We start from the raw sequence: 27,712 nt of genomic DNA on the forward strand, positions 1-27,712 counted from the left end.
GACCCTGCTCCTCTGATGCTGCTTGGCCTGCTGTGTTCATCCAGCTCTACACCTTGTTATCTCAGATTCTCCAGCATCTGCTGTTCTTGTTATCTCCTAAACAAACTACTGCTAGCTCGGAATTGATCTAAAGTACCCCTTCAATATTTGGTGGCTGTCATCGAATCACAGTCTTAAAGTAGAATGTATGTCATAGTTACACACTATGAAAACAGACTCCCCAGCTCTGAGTGATATAATTAATTGATACTGATAGCCCTCAATTCAAGGAGTATTCTACTGAAGGGCCGTTCTCAGGAATGTGGTCACTATCACCTTTGCTCTAAAATGATGGGTGCCTGCCTGTTCAGTCTATGCCATATTCTCAGTTTTAGAAGAACACTCTGGACAAGAGAGGAAGGTACTGGAATATCCGGAACCCTTAGAGAGCTTTACTCATATTCTCCGTGGATAACGGGAGAGCTCATCTTCTGACAGTGGTATCCTGATTTCTGAGTCTAGAGTGTTTGACAGAAGGAGATGCTTATGAATTCCAACCCTTGGCAATCCAGGCTTGGTAGAGCAGCAAAGTATGCCAAGTGCTGTGAGTGGAAGAGAAGTGATTTGCCAGTAAGTCCTAGACATTGAGTGCGACTGATACCGGTGCTAATGGTAAATAGTATGGAGGATAGCTGTAAACTGCAGGAGGAAATCAATCGACTGGTCAGCTGGGCAGAGCAATGGCAAATGTTGTTCAACCATAAAAGGTGTGAGGCAATGTACCTGGGGAGGGTTAACAAGGTAAAGCATTACACTGTAAATGGTAGGACCCTGGAAAGTACTGAAGATCAGAGGGACAACCGTGTCCATGTCCATTCCCTGACTGTAGCAGGGAAGGTAGATAAGATGATTTAAAATGTCATACAGAATACTTGCCTATATTCACTGACGCATAGAATATAAGAGCTAAGAGGCTATGCTGGAACTGTATAAACTGTTAGGCCACAACTGGAGTATGGCATGTGTTTCTAGAACCACATTATAAATGTAATTGCAGTAGAGAGGGTGCAAGGAGATTTACCAGCATGTTGCCTAGGCTGGATGGTCTGAACTACAAAGAGTGGTGAAGGTTGAAAGGGGACTCATTGAGGTGTATAAGAGTATGAGGAGCCTGGGAAGATGGATAAAAGATGGTGTCGTGTGATTTCTGACCTCGATCTTATTGAATGGTGGAGCAGGCTCAAAAGGCGGAGTGGCTTATTGCTGTTTCTTGTTTGTATGTTCCTGATTGGGAATGTTTGTTTTAATTCTGCAAAATATATCTTTTTTTAAATAACAGTGGAAAAGGTTATCCTCTTTAAGGACAAGAAAATCATTCCTATTGCTGTTTTGATATAGCCAGCTAGAATGAGAGGATGGTTAAATAAATTACAACCTAGTTCTAAACTCAAAGAAAAATATTATCTTTTTATCTTTTCCCTTCTTTGCTTATGTTTCAGCTTCTAATTCAGTCTTGGAAACTGCTTCCCATGCTTTCATATAATACTATAGTCAGTCACCCCAAATTGATCCTCGCTTAAATTTTTATTTGGTTTCTTCCTTTCCTCCAGGCGGAAAGTGTTTTAAAGTAACATTTTTGGGATTGTGTGGTGAATTGCAGCTGTGTTACACCACTGCGTCCTTCCATTAGTTGGATAACTAGCCTAGCGTTGTGAAGGGAATGGCAAGGTCTGCAAAATTTTGCTAAAGCTACCGTATTACCTCTGCTTTTAAAAGAATTTGGCTATATTGTGCTAATTGTGATTTGAAGAACCAAATCCTCCTTGAGCAAATTTTAAACATTCTTGTGTACTAGTTAATATTTTTGACCAACCCTGGAGATGCATTTTTGATTATCCTTTGAACTTTAGTTGTTTTTTATTAACTTCTTCACCTTTATTATTTATCACCAGTGTGACATGCTTGTTTTGTCTGCTGTTAAAATGGACTCCAACAAAAGTGGGGTACTGGAATGACTGATAAATGAACATTTGGTATAGTTTTCAGAGGCTGTTTTGTTTGCTTCTGTTGTCACTCCTAAAACTGTGACTGTTTGAGGTAGAACCCACCTGTAAATTAGTGTGTGTCCTAGTTTTAAGATACCTCTGTAAAATCAGTTAATCTAGGGGGCTTCTACCCTATTACAATTTGTTTTTAAATTATTTATATTTGAGTTACAACTTGAAGGATCTTGCAATATGATTCCTTTCACTTTGGGATTCAATGACATCGAGAGATTGAAAGAAAAAAATTGATCTTTTCTTACAAGAATTGCAGGTAAAAGCATATTTTCACAAAAACATCTGTTTCTTAATTTCCCCCAGCTCTATCACATTTACTCCCCCCGCCCCCCCACTAGCTTTTTCCTTCAGTGACAGCAGACTTCTGATATTTCACCACTGAGATGATGTTTCATATACATGTCAGATGCATAATGTTGGTAAGCTGTTTGACTGAGTGAAATGTTTTAATTTCCTCCATTAGTTTCCTAACCCAGGACCACTAAAACAAATTGTACCCTTAACCTTTGCTGAAATCCATTAATTCTGTGTAGATTAGGATAAAATTTGAGTTTTCTGGTTGATACGGCTCAGTCTCTGACTACTCAATAAGTGATCAAGAAATGAAGTTTATTTTTTTTATTGCCTCCATTAGATTGTCATTTGGAGAAACTGCCCATGAGACCACAAGACCGAGCACGTGTTATTGATGCATCCAAGCATGCTCATAAATTCTGTAATATTGAGGAAGATGAGAGCATTTATCTTAGACGGTAAGGTGGCCCTGTCTTTTTGAGTAGTGGTAGTGTTCTTTGGGTAGTTGTAAATATAAGTGTCTATACTTTAATGAACAGTGAGCTGTTGCAGTTTGACAGATTCCTGGGCCAAAGATTATATGATCTGCTGTGAAGTGGTATTTTCATCCGTTTGTTCACAGAAAAACATTAATTTATGATGTAATTTAGTAAAGAATAATCTGTGATTCTGGGGCTTGAGCTGCTAAGGTTATGAAGAGAGATTTGCAGAGCCTCAGTGGTATAAAGGAGTCTTGAGAGATAACTAACTAGCACATATGGTTGTGGGTAATTTAATTGCAGAAGTTATTTACATTTCATTCATTACTTTCATGAAATAAGTCAGGGTCAATTTACAAGAATGTTGAAGTGTGCATTCTGAATGAGTGTGATTGGTTACAGCATTCATCATTTTATTTTTGCTGTTCATAGGTCACAAGGGATAGAAAAGCAATTCAGGAAAAAATGCGGAAAGTAAGTACCTGTCATTTAGTTGTAATTGAATCATACTTGTCAGTCCAAAAGTGTAGTTGCACATGAGGAGTAGAGACCAAGTGGGGTCAACAATGGTGGGTCTCTGCTTTAAAAAGCACTATGCTGTTGGGGAATAGCCCTGTTATGGTAGTGACAATTAGAATTTTATGAGGTTTAGACATGTTGAAGTGAAAACTGTGCTTCATGGAAGCAGCTTTAACAATGGAGGAAATAGTGAGCCTCTGTGATAAACAATGAGAAGTCATTTAAGGTAAAATGATGATGTTGATTTATACGTGTGAAAAATTAGGAGAAAATTATTTGTTCCATAAATTGAAAGAAGCAACATTTTTGTTTTCTAACGGAAGGTGTCAAATAAAATCATTCCCTTTCAAGCTGTGAGACACTGATAGCTATGAATGTTAAGGCCGGGCAGTCTGGAGGAGGCTGATGAATGTAGAATCGAATTACCAGCAAACAGTGGATTAGAGAAAGCCTTATATTTATCTCTCTCTCTTATCTCAATACGTTTCATTTATAATGACTTTGATAACCAAACTGTGTGGACAAAAAATTTTTTATGTGGGGAAAAATGTAAGATGTAACTCGATACTAATTATCGTATTCATAGGATCATAGAATCCCTACAGTGTGGAAGCAGGCCATTAGGCCCATCAGGTCCACACTGATCCTCCGAAAAGTATCCCACCCAGGCCCACCCCTTACCGTATTGCTGCATTTCCCACCCTAGATGCTATGGGCAATTTAGCATAGCTGATCCACCTAACCTGCACATCATTGGACTGTGGGAGGAAACCGGAGCACCTGGAGGAAACGCACGCAGGCACAGGGAGAGCATGCAAGATCCACACGGACAGTCACCCGAGGCTGGAATTGAACCCAGGTCCCTGGCGTTGTGAGGCAGCAGTGCTAACCACTGAGCCACCATGCCATAATTAGAAGTTATGGACATAATCTAAGAGAAATAGGAAGCAATTCCCAAAGCCTGTGGTGGGGAGGGGGTTGAGGGTGGAGGAGGAGGAATAATGTGCAAAAACTAAATTGTGTAAAATGTCGTGGTAGTAACCTGTGTCAAAAGGCAAGAGCATTTCATCTGATTGAGTGCAGCACTTAAGTATTGCTTTGTGGAAGGAGCCATTTTTGGATGAGAAGTTAAATGGAGATACTGTCCTTGCATGGATGGATGTACAAGATTCCACATTCAGTTAGAAAACTGAGATCTTTTGGATGTGCATTTATCCCTTGACTGCAGTTACTTTTATCACTTTCACATTTATATAGTTTTTATCTCATTGTTTGTGGGACTTGGCACTTGCAAATATGCTGGCATATTTGACCTTCGGAGTGTAGGCGGTTGAAGGGTGACCTTATAGAGGTTTATGAAATCATGTGGGATATAACAAAGGTGAATGGAGGTGAAATCCCCCCCCCCCCCCCCCCCCCCCCCTTTAAGATTTGGGGCATATTTTTGAGGCGAGGGGAGAGAGATTTTAAAAAAGATATCAGGAGTAATGTTTTTACACGCAGTGGTTCACGTGCGGAATGAGTTTCCAGAGGAAGTGGTGGATGGCGAGTACAGTTACACTGTTTAAAAGATATCTAGATAAGTACATAAATAAGAAAGATTTGGAGGGATATGGGCCAAATGCAGGCAGGTGCAACTAGTCTAGTTAGGGATTATGGTTGGCATGAACTAGCTGGAACAAAGGGTCTGTTTTCATGCTGTATGACTCCATGACTGTATGATTGTGAAGCATTTTGAGATGTCCAGAAGATATGAAATTCACTGTATAGTTGCATGTTCCTTTCTTTCATGAAGAAACTAGTTAGTTAGCACTTTAGTTTTGATTGGAAGCATTTGATTGGAATTTATTTAGAAGTATCACTGGTCAGATGTTTAATGTTTCTCTACAGTGGCTACCCTTCACAGAATAGATTATGAATTGACTTCCAACCTTTGTGTCATTATTGCTTTCCATCAAATAATTAGATGTAATATTGCACTATATTTAACTAAAATTTTAAAATAAAACCAGCCAAGATTTCTGTCCAGTTGCACAGGTTTTTTTTTGTCTAAATTTTTCTTAAATTGTCGAAACTTCTGCAGAAAATCTCAAAATTTTAGGTGCAGCTTAAGTATGATGTTATGTGTCAGGTAAAAAATATCATATATGAGAAACCAGCGCTGTGAGCAAAGCCCTATATTGAATTAAGTACCATTTAAATTTCCACTAATAGCCACTGATCGCAGATCTCCAAAGAGGCCCTAAATGCAGAGCTTTCCTTTTAGATGCACAGACACTTCAAAAATCTTTTTAAAAGCTTTTTAACATGATATTTCTTGAATCTACTTAGAAACTAGCAACTGGATGTTAATATAAACTAGCAGCTGGTTCTACAGTATTTAATTTATTTAAAAGTACCTTTTCAGTTACTTAAAAATGAGGTTACTCACGTGGTGGACTAAACAGTCTGATTCCTTTTTTATCTTGTGATAAACCAATTTTCAACTGCATTATTTAATTGGCCCAAGAATCTTTAAAAATAAGTCAGAAACATTGCCTAACTGCAATGGAACATAGCAGAATGCGCATTTAGTGACATGAACATGAGGAGAAAAAGGTAAGGAAAACTCAATAGCAGTGCAACATGTGTCAGGATAGTTAATTACACCTAAGGCAGAAACTCTGCTGCACAGTCTGTTAATTTTAAGAGGAAAGTAAAGAATTTCACCATTTTAAGGTATTGGATAATAGTGAATTTGGCTTGACAACTGGATGTTCTGACCAGGTGTGCATAAGAAGGGGAAAGCATGTGAAACAGGGCATATTTAGAGTGCATGATGAAAACAAAAGGCAAGTACAGGGTAATAATAACAACAGTTCCTAGTGCAGAAAGATTGGTGGCTTGATGGATGAAAAGCATGGCCTTTTAGATAACAGGTCTTCTCTTGTATTTTATCTGGGGTTGTGAGTAAACCAGAATCTTACCCTGAGGATTAAGGACAGCATTCAACTCCTAGACTGCCTTGAATTTTGGGAGGTTTGAAGTTATATTTTATGGTTTTCATAATGATTTTGTTCATTGGACTATAAGACTTCAAAGGCAGTTGAATGATTCTCCTTTGCCAGGTTAAAAGGGTAGTGCAGGAAGCAAGCTCATTTTAAGCTCTTGAATTTCAAGTGTCAAGTCAAATGAATAGTAGAATGAGAACAATGTGACTAAAAAAATGTCTTTTCAACATTGGGAAGCTTATAAAAAGTTTAATATCACAGGATGCCAAAAGTGGCTGTTAACAGCTGTGTGTGGTATAACGCATTATTTAATTTTAAGGAACTACAAAAGAAATTTATCTTCAATGTCAAGAGTTATTTAGCCCACCTCACTAGTAAAATATATCTACTGTTACATCTGATTTATTTACTTTCTTGTATAGAAATAGGAAATGTTTGAAGAGATGACTACCAGAATAAACAGTTAAAATGAAATTTATTGATTTTTTAAATGAAAGTCTTGAAGCTAAATTGTTAACAGCAAAGGAATGTCTGGCCCATAATGAACCGTTACTAAATCATTTCAGTTTTGAAAATGTTGACCTGCCCTATATCTTAAACCATATTTTCATGTTCATATCACTTTGCTTTTGCTGTGCGTGCTTCAATTGTTCAATTTGTATGAAACAACACCATGTTCCTTACATTCATAACCAGCTGAAAAGTTCTAAGGGAAGCAGCAGAATTTTGAGAATAAACTGTAAGGAGATGATTATAAGTTTTTAATTTTCTTTCGAATATTTAATATTTTAATTATCTTTTAGCTGTTCATTTAAAAGGTGTACTATTTTTCTGGGTATTTGGTTTATTATTTTTGAATTTTCATGTACTTATTAAAGCTTCTAGATATTTGTTTATCTCTTAACTAGAAAGAAAAACTAGTACAGTGTAATGACTGTGCATCTTTGCAGATGTGGACTGCTCCTCTTTTACCAGCACCAACAGAAGAATACTCCCATTACATTTATTGTGGATGGTGCTTTGGTGAAGTTTGGCCAAGGATTTGGCACCACAAGTATATACAGCCAAAAACAGGAACCGCCAAAGAAGGTAATCCTTTGAAAATAAGGGAGAAATTTTGAATGTGCATTTATTGCAATCGTCTACAGAATTTAAGGATCACCTAAATTAAAACATATTTTCAATGATAAGACTGGGGTATGGATAATAGACGAATACAGGGAAGATATATCCTAGAATAGTTGATTCATATTCCAGTAAAGAAGCCACAAAAGTGACTGACCTAGTAAAATATGTGCATGTATATTATCCAATATTAATCTGGAGACCCTAATCTCCTGAGGAGCCAGGTTCGAAACCCGCCATGGCAGATGGTGGAATTTGAATCCAAAGCAAATCTGGAATTAAGAGTCTAATAACTACCACGAAACCATTGCTAAATGTTAGAAAAACCAATCTGGTTCACTCATGTCCTGTAGGGAAGGTAATTGCCATCCTGACCTGAACTGAATTGAATTAGGTTTATTGCCACGTACTCACATGAGTACAGTGATAAGTTTACAAGTTGCCACTTATGAATCCATCTTAGGTACAAAGGTACCTAAGTACAGAATCTTCGGTACAAACCAGAAAAATAAGTTTAAAGAGTTAAACATTATAGTACTTCTAGCTTAAAAAGTGGAGAAACAAAGAAACACGGTTAACAGTTCAACATCACCGTCCATAAACGCCTGGCCATACTAGCACTCCTCACAAAAGCTGGACCTCCCCAGCCTCTGGCTCGACATCACCCATGCTGGCTGCCCCTGGCTACCTGCTCCCGCTGTCGCCGCTGGCTGCCAGGTGTTGCTTGCTCCCACGCTACCCGGAGTCCTGTTCTGGTACCACTCTGGATCTCAAAGAAGCCGCAATGCTGCTGACTGCCAGGTTTCTGCCCTGAAACACCAACCACTTCGTGGCTGACCGCCAAAGCCTCTAGCTGATGCTGTCGCCTCTGCTGCCTCCACAGCTGAGCTCCCTCCTGAAGGTAAGTAGAGAAAAGAAAAACTTTAAGAAAGAAAAGCATTCGGAGCAGATGAGCTCCAGCTCAGGAGCCCTCCTGTGCTGCCATCTTGGACCACCTGGTCTGGCTTACATCTGATTCCAGACCCACTGGGCATTTAGAGATGGGCAGTAAATGCTGGCCCAGTCAGTGACTCTCACATCCTACATCCTGTGAATGAATTAAAAGTATGGAAATGGACTTTTTGACACTATGACTCCAAATTACATTTTCATGAAATCTGAGAATGACGTGAAAGACCAGGGTTTGTTGCCCATCCCTAATGGCCCCTTAAGAGGGTGGTGATGATGAGCTGCCTTCTTGAATTGCTGCAGTTCAATCGTTCTCAAAGCTAGAGTCATAGCTTGCTGAAGGTCAGTAGAGATTTTCCAGGTGACCTTTAAAATAAGTGTTTGAGAGGCAGTCAGAGATGTCAACATTAGATGACGATCACATCATTCGTTAGCAACAAGTATGTGAACCGCTTTTTTTTTGATAGATTCTAGATAACAGTCCTTCGTTTTTATCTTTCCTCTTTACCTAAGAGCTTTTAAAGCAACCAAAGCATGGCCATCACTGCTGCGATTCATTAGAATCCCTACAGTGTGGAAGCAGTCCGTTCAGCCCATCAAGTCCATACCAGACCCTCAGAAGAGCATGCCACCCAAACCCATCACTCCCCATCCCACCCTGTCACTGTAACCCTGTATTTCCCATGGCTAACCCACCTAGCCTGCACATCCCTGGACACTATGGGCAATTTAGCATGGCCAATCCACCTAACCTGCACATCTTTGGACTGTGGGAGGAAGCCGGAGCTGGTGGTTTGTCACTGCCCAACTTGCATGGATGAAGGGTCATAGAGGATGGTGGCCATAGAGTATGTAAGGACATTGGGTAAAGACAGTTGCATGATGGCGCTGATAAGCACATAGTGAGCTGAAGTTATCGGTACTGCACAGACTTGCTTGTCGGAAATTTGCACCATAGTTACCAAGGACAGAAGAATAGCATTTGAAGTATAAATAAGACAAGTTGAGCTTGATACAAGTGCGAGGAAATAAGGTAGTCACTGTCCAATAGTGAGATTCTGAAGTGGCCATTTAGAAGTTAAGTGGCAAATTGGAATTTTTTTTTTTCCTCCGTGCCATTTGGTTCAACATGCTGCCTGAGCATTTTAGCTTAGAGCCCAATTCCTGCCTTTTCTCCTTAACGCTGCACGTTGTTTAATTTAGATAATCATCTAATTCTCTCTTGAATGCCTCAAGTGAACTGCCTTAGCCACACTTTATGTATTTCATATGCTAACAATTGATTTTCTGGAAAAGCATTTTTCTTAGCTTGCATTTGTTTCTTTTGTAAAACACTTTAAAATTGTGCCCTCTGAGTTTTGATTTTTTTATGAGCAGGGACAGTTTCTCCCTATCTGCCGTGTTCAAACTGCTCATGATTTTGAAAATTTCTATCAGATCTCCTCTTTCTCTTCCCAAGGAAAACTGTCCTAATTTCTCCAATCTATCTTCGTGGTTGAAGTGTTTCATCTTTTGAAATATTCTTGTAAACCCCCTTTGCATTCTCTGCAATGTATTCATGTTATTCCGCTTGGGTGGTACTCAGAATGGTATACAGAATTCTAGCAGAGGTGTAACTAGTGTCCTAAGAAAATTCTTCATAATTTCTGTACTGTTGAACTCTGTCCTCCTACTAACGAAGCCTATTTAATACTTTATTAATAATTCTCACTACCAGTCCTGCCACCTTTAATGACTTAGGTGCGTATGCACCCTGGTGAACTGCTTCTCCACATCCTTTACAAAAGTATCCTTTATATTGTCTCTACGTGATCTTTGCACAAAAGTATATGACCTCTTGCTCCTCTGTGTTGAACTTCATCTGCGACCAATCTGCCCACTTCAACATATCCTTTTGACATTCCACAGTAGTCTTCTCACAGTTTACAATTCTCCCTAGTTTGTGATTTCTGCAAACGTTGAAATTGTCTCCTGTGCATCAAGCTTGAGATCATTTACGTATCTTCGGAAAAGCAATAGTCCTAATACTGACCTTTGAGGCATGTGTACACTCCTTTTAGTGGTTGCGAATGGACTGAGATAGTCATTCGCACATAGCAAAAATGATCTTTTGTGAAATATTTTGAGATATTTTTATCTTGCCACCATTCAAATTATTAAACTATCCCCTCAAAGAAAAGGAGTGAAAGAATTGCCCTAAATGTCGTGGTTCTAGTCTTTCCTGCTTCTCTTTTTATTATATTTGCTAAATAAACTATTTATTGTTGTCTGTACATGTATTCTTATCCTGATATATGCCAAAGTAATTACTTAATCTGTTAAGCTAAAGGAATCCTGGTTACTGAGTTTATTGCTTTTGATTTTTTAAACCAAGGAGGTGAAAGCCCTAGACGCGTCTGTGGAGAGAGAAATAAACTTATGTTTTACGTGCAGTCTGATTTCTTCAGAACCGAAGTTCAAATTCGGATGCTGAGCAGCCTGCTGAATTTCTTCGGCACTTCCTGTTTTTATTTCGAATTTCCAGCATCCGCAGTGGTTTGTTTTTCTTTGAGCAGGCTACTCGGACTTGTTGAACTGCATTTATAGACCATTTTTTCTGCCCCAATCTAACCTTTTTTAAATTTGCTTTCCCAGTCCCTTCCTAACAGCATTTTAGGTGTATGCTTAGAATGTGGAAGTACTAGTTCAAGAAGACCATCCCCTTTTTGGCACAATGAGGATTGAGCAATACATGATGGTTCTTACCAGCAATGCTCACACCCTGTGGGGGAAAAAATGTTAATCCAGTTACTCCAACCACTCCTAAAATCAAAATTGCTGGTAGTGCAAATTTTACAAAATGTTCCTTATGCTGTTTAGTAATGAAGTTGTTTCAGGTTTAGCAAACAGCAACCTGATACAACATGACAAATCACAGTGTAGGAGCAAATTATTGCAGATGCTGGAATCTGTACCGAAAACAACCAAGGCTGGAGGTCACAGTGGATCAGACAGCACCCATGGAGGGTGAACAAGCTAACATTTTGAGTCTAGATGACTCTTCATCAGAGCTGAAGTGAAGTGTGGAGGGAGCAGTATTTATACTATAGTTTGGGGTGGGGGTAGTGGGTGTAGGGTGCTGGTGGAGAAAAGAGCAACATCTTTTCTCCACCACCACCCTACACCCACTATCCGCCCAAACCCCCACCCCAAATTATAGCATAAATGCTGTCCCCCTCCACGCTTCACTTCAGCTCTGATGAAGACTCATTTAGACTTGAAACATTAGCTTGCTGTCTATCCATGGATGCTGTCTGACCTGCTGTGATCTCCAGCATTGGTTGTTTTCAGTTCATGACATATCACAGTCTCGTTCACACATACTTCAGCTAGCAATATGCTAGTTTTTATTTCTTTAAGGAGCAGGGTGACATTTGTACAAGAAGCGGGTTTCAATTAAAAAATTTTATCCTGTGTGCTAGGAATGACAACAGTATTAATGACGAAAGTGTGAAGGAAATTACTCTGGACAATGGGGCATATAAAGAAAGTTTATGATTGGAACCTTTCCAAATCTTAAGCAACAAATGGGGCCACGTGGGGAAAGACATAGTGGAATGGCAATTATAGACTTTGAGGTTTTCAATCTAGAGGTATGGCCCATTGGAGCATCTGGAAAAATATTGATCGTTGTTCTTATTAGCTCAGTCCCTTCCCCCAACAAATGTTTCTGCTTTTCACTGAAGTTATTGATTTGGATACAATGCCACAAGTAATGATCACTGTTAATTCAACAGCTTAGATTGTAAGTGATGGTAGTAATTGACCATGCAGGGCACAGCAACTGATCACAAACCTACATGTTAATTAATAGAGTCCATGTTTTCTTCAGGGCTTATTGGATATAGCTGAGACTGGGGTATCTTGATAACTGATTTCCTCCACTTCAATAATCCTCAGGATATTTATGTTGCATCTTGCTGATCTTCCTGATGGTATGAGTCAATTGCAAATTCAGTGGTACAAATGCTAACAGAACCGTTGAGAGACCTAATGTTGGTTGCTTTTATAGCTTGTGAGAGACATCAATATATTTGTGAGGCCACAGTATTTTGGGTTATTCTCAAAGATTTCATTATGCTAGAATGTTGGGAGTAATGTGTGTTACAAAGACTTGAATTTGTAACAAGTTGTGGTGGACTGCTTTCTGATGACCCCAGTCAAGTATCTCTGGGAAAATAAATTAAAGGCATCTTGGCTGACCTATACAGCTTAGAAATTTGTCTGGGACAAGCTGAACTTATTTCCAAGGGTGTTTTTATCTATTGCTGGGATTCTGCTTATGTTTACTTTGATCCTAGCATTCTTCACTGCTGATAATAACACCTTGTTTATAGTAGCAAACATGAACTAAATCACCACAAGCTATTTACACCCCTACCCCTGAAGTTCTCTCTTCGATATAACTAATGCAAAAGAGGTGCTTGAGTGACAACGCATTGATTTTGAAAATCTGGTGAAGATTTAATTTTGATATTTCTTTCCGTTCTACTTTGACGCAGTTGAAAGTAAAGTGTTAAAGTCCCAAATAACTAAAAAGAAGCTGCTGACAACCCGGCTGTTTTCTCTTTGTTTCCTGCTTTTCCATTCCTATTGTAACTCTGAAGCCATTTTTGGAGAATATTACAGCCTCATGGTTCATCAAAGTATTCAGTTGCATAAAAAGACTTTCTAACAACTGTTTAAAATGTTGCACGTTGATATCGGTTGTTGCTTGCATAATTAATTTTTTTTTAAAAATCGGGATATAGATGAGCTGCAGAATAGTATTCTGCCTACAATAAGAGTAGTGACTACTTTATCACTTCCAGCAGCATTTTTGTCATTCTGATGATGAAACTGTTTCAAACCATAAATCACCAGTAGGAGGTGAGAAATGCAAATTCTCTCAGCCTAACACTGTAAGAAAATTGTAAGACTTTTTATCTGCATCGAGTTGATTTAGGTTAGCTTAGGTTCAGCATTTAACTTTTTGTGGAACTTCAAAATGTAAATCTCAGAAAGTCAAAAACTTGGTAGATAGCAAAGCAAACTGCAATGGCAAAGCTACATATAACAGCCATCCTTCACTAGCATCAGAGCAATGATAGGAGCCCTTCTAGCTGTTAAGTAAGCAAGTGCTGGGCCCAGATTTTCACCATATCAGAGGCAGTCTCTGCCATGATGAAAATGATGGAAGATGTTCCAAATCCTTAGTCCCTTCCCCAAACCTGGCATTTTAATTTCCCTCGTCAGGATTGGGACAGGCCATGGTTTACGCATGTGTGATTTACACGTACAGCTGACCATTTAAATGATCAGCTGTTTTCACACCTATTAGATTTTGGAGTCCCTTCCCAGGTATCTGAAATCTGGAGTTTGGAGATTAGACTAGGTCAGAGCAGGATTGTCCTCAGGATTGTTCTTTCCATTTGTATAGCCAGAGTAATCCCTCTGGAGAACTGAGGTGCCCGCGTAGCTATGGTTCCAGGACACTGTCACAGTGGGGCATCATGTATTCTTTGGGAATGGGAGTCATAAACTCTTTTAGGATTGCTAATGATGGAGAGGATTTTGTATAAAAGGTGCATAAAATCTTCAGATCTATCCAATCTGTTAAGCAGTGCCAAGCCCAGTCAAGCCATTCAACCTCAAACCTTTCAGGCAGTGTCAAAGCAATATAGACCCGTCAACATATATTTTAATGAATGTGCTCTTTCTCAATAGAGAGCAGTCTGCAAAATAGAACTTTGAGTGATAAATGTTAGTCTTTTTTTCCAGATGAGCTTGGATACATCTAGATACACTATCAGTTGGCATGATAGATGAAGGGGGAAAGTATGGTGGGTGGAAATAGGCACTAAATTGGTGTTGGGAATATGAGGGGGTATGGAGAGTCAGGTGTTGGGTAGCATTTGGGGATTTGAAAACCAATGGCGATGGTTAGAAGGCATAATGTGGCATGAATGGGGGAATGGGGAAGTGGACTTTATTCCTCATGCCAAAATAGAGTCATAGAATTGTGCAGCACGGAAACAGACCCTTTGGTCCAACTCGTCCATGCCAACCAGATATCCTAAATTAATCTAATCCTTTCTGCCAGCATCTGGTCCATAACCCTCTAAACCCTTCTTATTCATATACTAATCCAGATGCCTTTTAAATGTTGTAATTGTACCCACCTCCATCACTTCCTCTGGCAGCTCATTACATACACGCACCACCCTCTGTGTGAAAAAGTAGCCCCTTAGGTCCCTTTCAAATCTTTCCCCTCTCACCATAAACCTATACCATCTTGTTTTGGACTCTCCTATTCTAGGAAAAAGACTTTGGCTATTCACCCTATTCATGCTCCTCATGACTTTACAAACCTGTATAAGGTCACTCCTCAACCTCCTATGCTCCAGGGGGAAAGCCCCAGTCTATTCAGCCTCTCCCTATAACTCAAACCCTCCAACCCCAGCAACGTCCTTGTAAATCTTTTCTGCACCCTTCCCAGTTCAACAACATCTTTCCAATAGCAGAGAGACCAGAACTGAACACAGTATTCCTTTGCAAATAGTTTCACTTTTATTAGGTGGACGCCCAGCATAGCAAATTACTATTGGTCCAACTTTGTTCTCACTTGAAGCCAATGCTAAATTCCTAACAGAAATGAAATCTCCCTCATAACAATGCTGTATTTTTGTTTCAAGATTCAACACTTAGTAAACTGGTGCTGCAGTTCTATGCGTTGAAGCATCCATGAAATTGAGAGACACAGTAGGCTAATAACAATCTGGAAGAGATCTAGAGGTTAATGCATTGGCAAGACCTTTCATTACACACCTGAAATGATGAAGGTTGCTTTGGTCTCTTGAGTGTAGATTGACATGCAGCATTTTCTATTATTTATTTTTGAAACCCAAAACTTTTACTTCCATTAGATAGATGTGGAGTCAATGCAGGTAAATGGATTTAAAATACAGATTTGTCATAACCTAATTGAATGAAGCTAGCACAAAAGGCGAAATGGCCAGCCACTGTTCCTAAATGGAACATCAGATCGTTTTAGTATCAGTGCTCGTGAACCTGACACTTTATTCAAAAAGAAATTTCATCCATTATGAGCTTAGACTCAGAAACTTGAGGATTTGTTCGTGGCAAATATAAGTCATACTCAATGCATAGCAGGATACTAGGAAGCTTAGAGGAATCTTGGGGTGCTTGTCCACAAATCGCTGAAAGTGGCAGGGCAGGTTAATAGGGTAGTTAAGTATGCATATTGGATCCATTTATCACTGGATGTTTTATAAGAGTAGGGAGATTATGTTGGAGCTGTACAGAACTTTGGTTAGGCCACAGGTCGAGCACTATGTGAGGTTCTGGTGACTGTACTAAAGGAAGGATTTAATTGAACTGGAGTGGGGTGCAGAGGAAATTCACCAAGATGTCACCTGAGATGAAACCCTTCAGCTATGAAGAGCGGCTTGATAAGCCTGAGTTGTTTTATTTGGAACAGAGAGGTTGAAGGGACCTGATGGAGGTGTATAACATTATGAGGGGCATTGATAGGTTGGAAAGAAGGAATTTGTTCCCCTTAGTTGAAGGTCAGTAATAAGGTGCACACATGTGATTTGATTTGATTTATTATTGTCACGTACCGAGATACAGTGAAAAGCATTGATTAGTGTGCTAACCAGAGAAATCATACCTTACATAACAACATCAGGGTAAAAGAACAGAATGCAGAATACAATGTAACAGCTACAGAGAAGATGCAGAGGAAGTTCAACTCTAATGTATGTGAGGTCCATTCATAGTTTGATAGCAGTGAAGAAACTGTTCTTAAATCTGTTGGTATGTGGTTTCAGACTTTAGAAGAGATTTAGGGGGGTTATGAGCAAGGATGTTTTCACCCAGAGGGTGATAGAAGTCTGGAATGCGCTGCTTAGGAGGGTAGTTGAGACAGATAACCTCTCATCTTTTAAAAGTATTTGGATGAGCACTTGAAATGTCATAACATTCAAGGTGTGGGTCTAGTGCTGGAAAGTGGGACTAGTGTGGATTTAGCAAAGTTTGGACAGTACAGACTCAATGGGCTAAAGGGCCTCTACTGTCTGCTTCAATGATTCATACATCCTAACTATAAATACAAGCAAATCTATTCAGTTGTTATAAATGAGAATCAAGTCCATTCTTTTGAAAACATGTTGCTAAACCATGATTTTCATTTCTGTGTCATGTGCACAGAGGTAGGAGAAATCCAGGTCCAGAATCCTGACCTTTAAAAATGGCCAGCTTCACTTCCTATTTTTATTCCAGTAGTCAGGCTGGTTCGAGTGTCAGGCCAGGAGACCCAGGAAGAGCTGAGGGAGCTGCCAGTTCCCATGGGGGGCTGGGCAGAAAGTCTGCCTCAGGGCTCAAATACTGTGTCCAAAGGTCAAAATAAAAGAATAAAATGTGAAGAAATCCTCTAGTTCTCATCCCCAAATGTACCCCCATAGATCCTCAAATCTCCCATTGCTACTGTATACTCCAATCCCCATATCCTCTCATGCTCCCTATTCCGAATTAGTGCCTATTTCCACCCACCAGCCTTTCCCCATTCACCTACCATGCCAACTCGCCTTTTATCCAGACGCATCCGAGCACACGAGAGAAAAACTTTCTTAACTTCTATTTTGCAGACTGCACATTCTCCTTGGAAATTAGAGTCTGTATATGATAGCAGAGCAATGTGGTATAGGATACAGAGTTGTAGAAGGCAAGAAATAGTAGCAAGAGTAGACAACATGACCCACTGAGTTTGCTCTGCCATTCAGTATGATCATGGTTCATTTTGTTTCTTTTTACGTAGATGAATTGTGATGAAGCAGAGTGTAAAAAGGCTTTCACAAACTTTTAATCTAATAGTCTTGACCTTTTTAAAAATTCATTCGCATGATGTAGTATTTGCTGGCTAGGCCAGCATTAATTTCCACTCCTAATGAGAAGGTAATAGTGCGCAACTGCTTTGAGTTGCTGTAGTCATTTTGATGTCGAGGCACCCATAATTGTGTTAGGGAGGGAGTTCCAAGATTTGGCCCATTAACAATGAGGAATTGGCTATATATTTCCAAGTCAGGATGGCGAGTGTCTTGGAGGGGAACTTGCAGTTGGTGGTGTTCCTATGTATCTGCTTCCTTTGTCCTTATGAATGGTAGAGGTTTCGGTTTTGAAAGGGATTATCTATCAAAGGAGGTTTGGTGAGTTACTACAGTACATGTTCAAGATGGTAGATGCTGCTGCCACTGTGTGTTGGTGGTGAAGGGAGTGAATGTGGTGGATGGGATGCCAGTCCAGCAGACAGCTTGGTCCTGATGGCGTCAATCAGTTTGAATGTTATTGTCCAGGCAATTGACAATATTCCATCACAATCTTGCCTTTGTGCCTTGTATATGGTGAATGCACATTGGATTGTTAGAGGTGAGTTATTTACCTCAGAATTCTAAGCCTGTGACCTTCCCTTACAGCCAAAACATTTATATGGTTGGCCCAATTCAATGTTTGCTTGATACTAACTCCGCAGAATTTTAATGCTGAGGGATTCAGCAGTGATAATGCTGTTCAATATTAAGAGATGATGGTTGGATTCTGTCTGCTCGGAGGTGGTCATTATCTGGCACTTGTATGGTGTGAATGTTACTTGTCACTTATTAGCCCAAGCCCATATGCGTCTGAGGAGTCACAAATAATGCTGAACTGTGCGATCATCAGTGGATATCCCCAAGTCAGATATTATGATGGAGGAAAGGTTATTAATAAAACAACTGAAGATGATTGGCCTAAGGATAATATCCTGAGGTATCTATGCAGTGATGTTCTGATACTGAATGACTTCCAACAGCCACAATCATTTTACTTTGTGCTAAGTACAACCAGTGGAAAGTTTTCTTCTGATTCCCATTGATTTCAGTTTAGGTAGGGCTGCCATTCTCAGTCAAATGCTGCCTTGATGTCAAAGGCAGTCACTCTTATCTCACCTCAGGTGTTCATCTCTTTTCTCCATGTTTGAATTAAGGTAGTCACAAAGTCAGGAGTTGAGTGGCTCTGGCAGAAACCAAATTGAGCCTTGGTGAACAGAACCAAAACGGACCATCTACTAGGCACTTCTGGCTGAAGATTATTGCAAATGCTTCAGCCTTTTTTTTGTACCGATGTGCTGGACTTCCCTGTTGTCGTGGATGAGGATATTTGTGGACCATTCTCCTCCTGTTAATTGTTTAATTGTCCACCACCATTCACAACTGGATCTGATCCATCCGTTATGGGATTAGTAATTCCTGTCATCTTTCAGTAGTGCTGTGCTGTAGCTTCACCAGGCTGACATCTCACTTTTAAGCTAGTTATAGTGCTATTGCTGATGTGCCCTCTTCATTTCAGTATTTTATGTTAAAATATTTTCCTCCAGAAAACTTTTATTCCTAATTATTTGCAAATTATTTTATAATGACACGTGCTACTTTTCGTGGGGAGTTGACCACAAACCACTAAAGTCAATAAGTAACTCTGATTTTTGTTTTTGTGTTTTAAAATGTTGTTCAGGAATAATTACTGTAAGTCTAGCTACAGGCCACTGAAATATGTGATCACTAATCTGAAATATTCTTGCATAGTTTCAACTCCTCTTCCTCATAATGGGGAATAGTTTTCTGCACTAAAATAAATTATTGAATCATTTCATCTGATAGTTGTATTTCCATGTCCTTAATGCACAATAGCATTAATGCAAGACAATTAACAGTCATTGACTCTACTCAAGATTTACCAAACATTGATTTGTAGATGAATTTTGGAAAATTCTTCAACTTTGCCACTTAAATACAGAAATAATGTTTTTTGTTCCAAATTGTCACTTATTTAAGATCTGCTTTTTGTTTCAGCGTTTTTTATCATTTTATTTTCCAGTAAGCAAAATTCAAAAAGTAGAAAAATTATTGATGGAATTTGACGATAAATATTTGCATTCTGAAGTTTGAAAAACTTGGGGTAGACATACCTGTTGGTTAGCTAGTTTATTCAAGTGAATAGATAACTTGTACAGATCAGGAAGGACTCAAGGTTGATTTCTTGTTTTGAGATCATGCTGATCCTAGGTGGCTTAGTGTACCCCAATTTAAGAGGTGATAATTGCCTAAATACTTCAGATTCTAATCCTCATTTAGAGGAGTGCATGAGGGCAGTTCCATATTGGTACAGTTTGTTTAATCTGTTTTCAGTACTTTCTTGGAACTATTCGGTTGCAAGTTTGGCACCTTAATGACAGTTACTGCTCTTTAAAGTAGTTTATTGTGCTTGTAACATTTCAAAAAAAAGTTGAGAGATATGATTAGAGCTGTTCAAAGTCCACATAATACAAGACAAACTCAATAATGTTTCATGTGGGTATGATACTCTCTGTAAATTTGCTGTGTTATATGTACAAAAGATGTAAATTCAATTAGCATAGCAAAACTGAGCTGAAGGTAGGAAAGCAGGAACATTGAAGCAACGTGAAGAGAACTCGCATCTGTAATTGTTTGTGTACCCAGCCTCTGGTATTTCATTCCAACACATGAAATGGAAGTTTTTTCCATTTCCACATGTTCGTACATTCCAACCAGAAGATTTGCTGTGAGTGAATTAAGTAGATATGGGTGACAGTGGCACTTACAAAAAGGTCTTTCAATCTGAAACCTGACATTTGACCTTTAAAGTGCAACACTTGAACACCCGAAGCAGGGATATTCTTTTCTCAGTGAACCCAGGATGCAACTAAAAATTAAAATTGAATAGCAGATTATTTTTGTAAACCAAGTTCACAAAACAAATTCTGCTCCTTCGGGGATATGGATGATAGATTTCATTAGTATAGATCAGTAGGAACATTTTACCAATCTTGTATAAGCAATTACCTTTTAATGTTGCTATATATGTTTCGTAAGAGCGGTTCGATACTGACTTTCTGGAGCCTACCAATTCAGTTACAGCTCACCAGCAGTTTTCTGCTGCTGCTAATTTGAATTAAGTCAGTGAAGCCATTTGTATTTACAAGGAGAGCTGTGGCAGGTTGCTGGTTGTTTGTTGTTGGTTGCACTTCTAAAACCACAAAAGTGATTGCATGCTATAATTGGAAGACTGCACAGCAAGGGAGACAGGAAAAATAACTTTCTCATACATATATTTTCAGTTTCATAGCCAAATGTTGGGAAGAATAATGTCTTGAGATTCATTTGCTGATATATTTATGACTCCTTAAAGATTCTTCTTACTTATCATTTTCCCTGAGGAATTTGAAATGGTTTTGTGGGACTAGCAGATGAATACACTAAAGTCACAAGAGACTTAGAGATGGATGATTTAGAGATTATATTTTACTTGGCGTTGTCCCACTGTAATCTCATTCAGCCTCACATTTGTTTTCCTTCAATTCTGGTATCTTCAACTTCCCTGATTTTGCTTGCTGCATCATTGGCTGTGCCTTTAGTTGCCTAAAGCCCACCACTGGAAAACCTTTCTGATGCCTCTCTGTCTACATCTACCTTGCTTTCTTCCTCTAAACTTTTCAATCAAGCTTTTGGTCATCACCTTTAATTGTCCAAATGTAGCTGAACATTATACACTGGTTCCTTGTTATCAGTGGATTCACTACCCATTGATCAGTGTACTCGCGAGTTCAACCCCAGCCCAATTTCTGTTTGTTTCCCATTGACACATCCAGTCTGATTGCATGATTCTTCGCAGTAGGTAGACAATTTACATTGTTTTTTGTTATCCATGAGAGATCCATGCACCTATCTGTGGATAACAAGGATTTGGGTGTACTTGCTTTGTAAAGCTCCTGTGCAGACTTTGGAGCATTTTGTCATAGTAAATGTAATATTACTATAAGGTATTGTTCAGTTAATTACTATGTAATTGGAAAATTCTTCTGGACGGTCCGAGATTGTTGTTGATAAATCATCAGGTGACAATCTTATTTTGGTGGATTCTGACATTCATCTCAATTGTTAATTAACAATTGCATCTTTCATCAAAATGAGGATTATAAATCAAAATTTTGATCCACAAGGTGATAGGGGAACTAGACCTAGTTCAAGACCCAGGCAACAGACTTTTGGATGATCTTAAGATTGCTGAGGGTGGAATGTGCAGAACCAGCCAGGAGTGCACTGGAATGGTCATGTATAGAACAGTGGAAAATGTCACCTGTTTAAAATATTTCTAAAGAAAAGCAGTCTCTCTCTGCATCTCTCTGCCTCTGTCTATCTCTGTCTTCACACCCGCCCTCCCACACATACTGACTTTGCAGCTTTGAAGTTTAAGCTGTATGTCACCATGCCATAATTTCCTCTTTTTCTGACCTAATACAGTATTAATATTTTTTCTAGCAGCACATTGCTAGGATATATTTCTTTATTTTAAAATCAATAACCTTGCTGCTCTGTATCTATAAATTATATATCCAGTTAGTCAAATTATTTAAGTTGCCGCATTCAGGAAAATAATTAATAATATGTATAAAGGTGCCCCCAGAGGCACATTTAAAGCACATATATGTTATAGCACATTTTTAAATATACAACACAATATGCATTATATTTCAACTAATTCAAGCACCCTGACTTATACTCCAACATCGTGTGGCCTTGAGTAATGCATTGGCCTAAGTTTGTAATTTTCTTGATCAAAAGTGTGCTGAAAGAGGGAGACCATGACCAAAGAATTGCCTGCAAGGTATTAAATCTGGGGCAGCGCATGTGTTCAGAACTGCTCCTGATTCATTGCTTATAAACTGGCTTGTGTGGAGGCTTGGAATACATCAGGAAAAATGTTAACAAAAAAATGCATTTGTTACATGAAAAATAAATATGTTCGCACAGACTCCAAATAGAAGGCCTTATATTATCTGCTTTGAATAATTTGCACATTTTGCTTGATGTGGTAAAATAAAAGAAGAATGTGACTTAACTGACTGGATTTCTGTTTCCACAGGTAATGATGACAAAGAGAACCAAAGACATGGGTAAATTCAGCTCTGTCACTGTGTCCACCATTGATGAAGAGGAAGAGGAGATCGAAGCAGTGAGTTTCTTTATAGATCAAAAACATTCTTTCAACTGATAGACTGGGATGTTAACTTTTGGGTTCTTTGCTACTTAGAAATTAAATGTAATGCTGAAATAATATTCATCATTGACAAATATTAATGTATAACAATAGATCTTCAAAGTATTTCATGCATTGTATTTCTACTGGTCAATTTTCTGCTTTTATTTTCTACGTCTCAATTCAAATACTGTCAGTGATTTTTAAGAAAAACAAATAATTACTATGACTCTTATCAAAATAACATGAATTGGATCAGAAAATGCAAATGAGACTCCATTCTGTAAGCAGTGAGGGGACAATCAAGAAACCATAGACCTGTCAGTTTACTGCTTATTCCTGGTGAATCTCAAATCACCAATCTTACCAGGAAGGTATCCTTACCCAAGTAAAATCAACTAATTATGATTCCTGCTTTCTGCTGCTTCAATTACCGATCCTCAAAACTAGGAAAGCATTGTCTGAGATCGTATGCCTTGAAGCTTCGCTCACAGAGTGAGTGTTCCAAGGTTGTTACATTCAAAGTTTGTTTAGTTTCAGGCAGCCCTCCTGTCACAAACCAGCGTAGCTGATCCTTAACTACTCCATATAAAGTCCTGACAAAGAACACAGTTGTATTGTAACATTTTTGGTATAACTAAGGATGGTCAATAAATACCAGTCTTGCCAGTGATCCACTGCACATCCCAGGAATACATTGTGAAATGATCAAAAAATAAAGTTTTAACAATCAGCAGATTTTAGATTGACCAAAGTAGAATAGTTCAAGCCATAAAGACAATGAATTTCTCAAATGTATTTGAGACAGTTTTCTAGAATATTATTTTTAGAACTCAACAAGAAAGTGTGCTGCACTGGATGTAACGCTGGGCAACAAGCCAATGTTAGTTAATAAGATGATGATAAGCGAGTGTCTTGTGAGTAGTGGCCTCATATGATTAATGTTAGGTTTATGAGGGAAAGCCAGAAAGCAAAGTTTTAAATTTTTAATACAAGCTTTGAACAAATGAGAAATGCGCAGTAAGTTGAGCTGAACTGTTGACGGGTAAAGTGAGAAATATTCAAAATTCATAAAAAGTAAAGATCCCACAATTGTAGTTGTGTAACCATTGTATACAAATGGGGTAAAAGACAGTGTTAAGCTTACAAAAAAAAAAGCAGTTATAAAGACAGCTATAAAAAGCAACAAAGGTATTCTAAGAGAGTAATAGGAGGTGTGAAAGGCTACATGAGAAAAAAAAATTACACGGAATTTCATAACCAATTGGAAACACCCTTATAAACATAGGAGAGAAAACCGCAGTTGAGGGAAATGTAGGCCCATTAAAGATAGACACAGACAAGACTTTGACAGACAATATGGAAATGATCAACTCATTAAATGAAAATTTTGGATCTGTTAGTGCTGTCAAGCAGCAGGACAATATATCAGTGGTGCAAGGGAATCTACAAACAAACAAAAGAGAGGACACTGATGAATTTAATGTAATTTAAAACAAGAAATGATGGACTTAGCATTACACAAAACTATATGGCACAACAATAGGCCATTTGACCCATACCGTTATGAAAACTTTCTCCTATCATTCCACATCTAATTGTATCAGCATAACTCTATCCCGTCTTCCTCATTCTCAATTAGGTTCTTCTTAAATGTACATATAACTATTCATCCCAACCACTTCCTATAGTCACAAGTTTTCACATTCTTAATACTTGCGATGTGAGTAAATGTCTCCTGAATTCCCTGTTTAATATTTGCTAATTTTCCTACATTGGTGGCCTTCAGTTTTACTTTACGCCATAAGTGGATATACTCTCAATATCTAGTCTAGAGAAGCTATCATAACGTGAAAGGGTTGCTAACAGACACATTTATAGCATCAAATAGTTTCCACCTCAGAGAATAAAAGAAATTTGTGGAGGAATTGCAGTTTTATTTTCCAAAAGTTCTCCAGAAATGTGGCTTTAGGATTGGAAAATTGCAGCTGTAATTTTCCATTACTTAAGAAATATAATCGGTAGAGACCAATAATCTTCAGACCTGCTAATTGCTATCAAATGCGTCAAAGTTACTGAAATCTATAATCAAGTATAGAGTGAATGAATGCAAGTATAAGCTATAGTTAAAATTGACTTGTGAAGGTTGCGCCATGTTTGATACATTAAATTACTTGACAATCCATTAACATTGTAGAGATTAAAAAAAAAACAAAGTGCTGGAGGAACTCTACAGGTCTGCCAGCATCTGGGGTGAGAGAAGTAAAGTTAATGTTTCAAGTCCAGTCTGACTCTCCTTCAGAACTGAAAGGAGCTGGGCCTGAATGACTGACTTCTTTTTCCTGTCTCACTTTCTTGAAGTAAAAGGTGTGGCTGTGGGTACGGGCATGGGTCCCAGTTATGTCTGTCTCTTTGAGGGGTATCTGGAATGTTCCTTTTTCCAGTCTTTCTTGGGCCACCACCCACGTCATTTTCACTGATAGGTGAATCATGTTATTGATGCTACTTCCTGCTCTTGTCTGGAAAGTTCATCAGTTTTCCTTCTAATTTCCATCCTTCTGTCACCTTCACCTGATCCGTGGTCACTGTCCCTTCCCTTCCCTGACTTCATTTTCCATTTTTGAGCGTAGTTTGGCCACCAGTATCCCCTGCAAACCTCTTGCACCCTACTTCCTGCAAGGATTCTCCCAGTTTCTCCTCTATTGCATCTGTTCCAATGATGGCACCTCTTCAGAGTGTCTCACGCATGATTTTTTTCCTCAACCAAGGACCTCCACACATCTTTCTCTCCACTCCACTGTCAACGTTCCACAAAGGCCATTCTCTCCTTGACACCATGGTCCACTCTTCCATCAGTCTCCCATGGCACCTTCTCATGCAATCGCAAAAGCTGTAACTCCTGCCCATTCGCCTCCTCACTCTACAAGGCCCCAAACACACCTTCCAGGTGAAGCAGCATTTTACTTGTATTTGTTTCAATTTAACCTAATGTATTTGTTGCTCACAATGCTTTACATTAGCAAGACCAAATGTAGACTGCTGCCAGACTAACTGAGTTTCTCCATCACTTTGTTTTATTTCAGATTTCCAGCATCTGCAGTATTTTGCTTTATAGCTGTGTTAAAGGATGAATTTTTATTTATCATTTATTCCTCTAATCACTATGGTTCGTAAACAATAGAAGTCAAGTCAGTGAATGGCTTCTTTATGTCCTATATCAATTCTGTGATTTTCTAAATCTTCATCTTTCATGGATGTAGTATTAGAAGCTCACAGCAAGCCAGATATGTATGAATTTCAGAATTAGAAATTGTCAGTAAATGCCACTAATCTGTGACTTGTACATTTGACAGAGGGAGATTGCTGATTCCTATGCACAGAACGCCAAAGTGATTGAGAAACAGCTGGAAAGGAAGGGCATGAGCAAGAAGCGACTGCAGGAACTGGTAAATATATTAGCAATGTTACTGTCGCTCCTATTAAGATCAGTTAGGTTGTGCTCAGGGTTTGCTGTTCGTGTATACAGGACGAAAAAGAAATCTCAGCATAAACTGTGAAACCTATGAGAAACTAAAATGCTCCTCTAGTGTAATACCATTGAAAAAAGAAAGGGCAGGAGCACTTTCACGGCTCATCGCAGGTATTTAGTAGTGAAAGGCCATTTGTGCAGCATTTGCAAAACCCAGTAATTCAGCTAGAATTTTGCTGCTGGGCCAGATGTCTGACTTGTCAGTGGTATTCCACAAATATGAATGCAACCTGTACTAACTCAGCCTTGACAGCCAGTGCGTGCAAGCTTTCTTCCCTTTCTGCCCTCACAAAAAGCAGAAGGTTCTTGGAATTGAAGCCGAGTCCATACCCACTGCATTCTTGTCTAATTTTCTTCCTGGATCTCATTCTAGAACCAAAGCATATAATAGACATGCTTTATATTTGTTGTCAGTGTCAAATAGATTAATCAAAAATAAACTCAACTCCTGCCATCCTGACCTCCTCTGAAAATGTAGCGATCATGGCTACAAGTTATTGTAAATGCACAGTATTGATGTGATTGCAAGGAAAAAGAGTCAAGCTTTTTAACTGACTTGTTTTTAGTCAATTTATAATTATTGGTTTCACCAAATAGTGTGTTAAAGGCTCCTGTAAGTAAAGTTGCATGTTCATCTTTCTTTGCAGGCAGAGTTGGAGGCTAAGAAAGCCAAGATGAAAGGTACCCTGATTGACAATCAGTTCAAATGATCAACATCATAGACCCTTGGTGAATTCTTCCTATAATCTTTGTGACAAGTGCTCAACCAATCATCTTCAGAGATTCTGTTATTTAGTGAAGCAGCTTTAACTTAAAGAGGATTACTTGTACCATCCTTCATTTAATCTGTTGGGTCTAAAGATGGGTAAGGAGAAGGAATAATTTGGAGAATGTTATTGACATTCTATTAAGACTGTGTTTTGTATCATAAAGGACTGTCATGCATTTATTATTTACATTTGTATAATAGTAATCTAAGTGCACGCGTCACGTAACTGACATCACCTTAGATAAACAGTATACAGATGTGTTTGTCTGCTTTATTTTAATAAATTATTTTTTCACTTCCTTGAGCAACTGTACGCTTCTGCCTCCTTAAAATCCTTTGCATCAGATGACCTGATGACCCGTTTTTAGGTCTCCTATTGCTTATGTTGGTTTGCTGTGTTACAACAAACACTACGGAGAAACAGTTACGTCCATTCCCAGTCATCCTTTGAAATCCCAGCAGAGGTGGTGTGATCTCTGTTTTGCTCCACAGTTTGCTTTATTATTCCTGTGTTGAGGGAAGAGGTGAACATTACGCAGGAGTTTATTCTTGATTGGCATCCAGTGACCTCCTCTTGAAATGTGTTGTATGTATTGTCATCATTTGTGATCCTCTTTTATAATTAAAAGAACTACTGAAGTACTCTGCTTTGACTCACACATGGAAAATGGCCACTGATCCAATGGCATGACAACCAATACCTATTGAACTGTATTCTTTCATGCGTTGATAGCCTCTTTCAGTGGGTGAGAACAGAAATACTTCCTAGCCATTCCTTTACCAGCATATTTTATGGATCAGCCAATTCTACACAAATTCCATCTTAAGTCTTAACCAATACTATGATGTCCAGTCACTTTATATAATTTTAAAGTTCTTATACATTCTCCGAG

General features: G+C 38.7%; 1 protein-coding gene across 2 annotated transcripts in view; it reads left to right on the forward strand.

Annotated features, from left to right (window-relative positions):
- Window positions 1-27,462, forward strand: part of steep1 (STING1 ER exit protein 1) — a 38,799-nt gene extending 11,337 nt beyond the window's left edge. For both annotated transcript variants that reach the window (XM_048605116.1, XM_048605115.1), the window contains exons 2-7: window positions 2,674-2,791; window positions 3,245-3,286; window positions 7,272-7,410; window positions 22,408-22,497; window positions 25,875-25,967; window positions 26,698-27,462. In XM_048605116.1, the coding sequence (XP_048461073.1) occupies window positions 2,674-2,791; window positions 3,245-3,286; window positions 7,272-7,410; window positions 22,408-22,497; window positions 25,875-25,967; window positions 26,698-26,760 (545 nt within the window). In that variant the 3' untranslated portion in view covers window positions 26,761-27,462. The remainder of the gene's footprint in view (window positions 1-2,673; window positions 2,792-3,244; window positions 3,287-7,271; window positions 7,411-22,407; window positions 22,498-25,874; window positions 25,968-26,697) is intronic.
- The last annotated feature ends 250 nt before the right edge of the window (window positions 27,463-27,712 follow it).

Source organism: Rhincodon typus, chromosome 14 (assembly GCF_021869965.1).
Source record: "Rhincodon typus isolate 14 chromosome 14, sRhiTyp1.1, whole genome shotgun sequence".
Classification (NCBI taxonomy): domain Eukaryota; kingdom Metazoa; phylum Chordata; class Chondrichthyes; order Orectolobiformes; family Rhincodontidae; genus Rhincodon; species Rhincodon typus.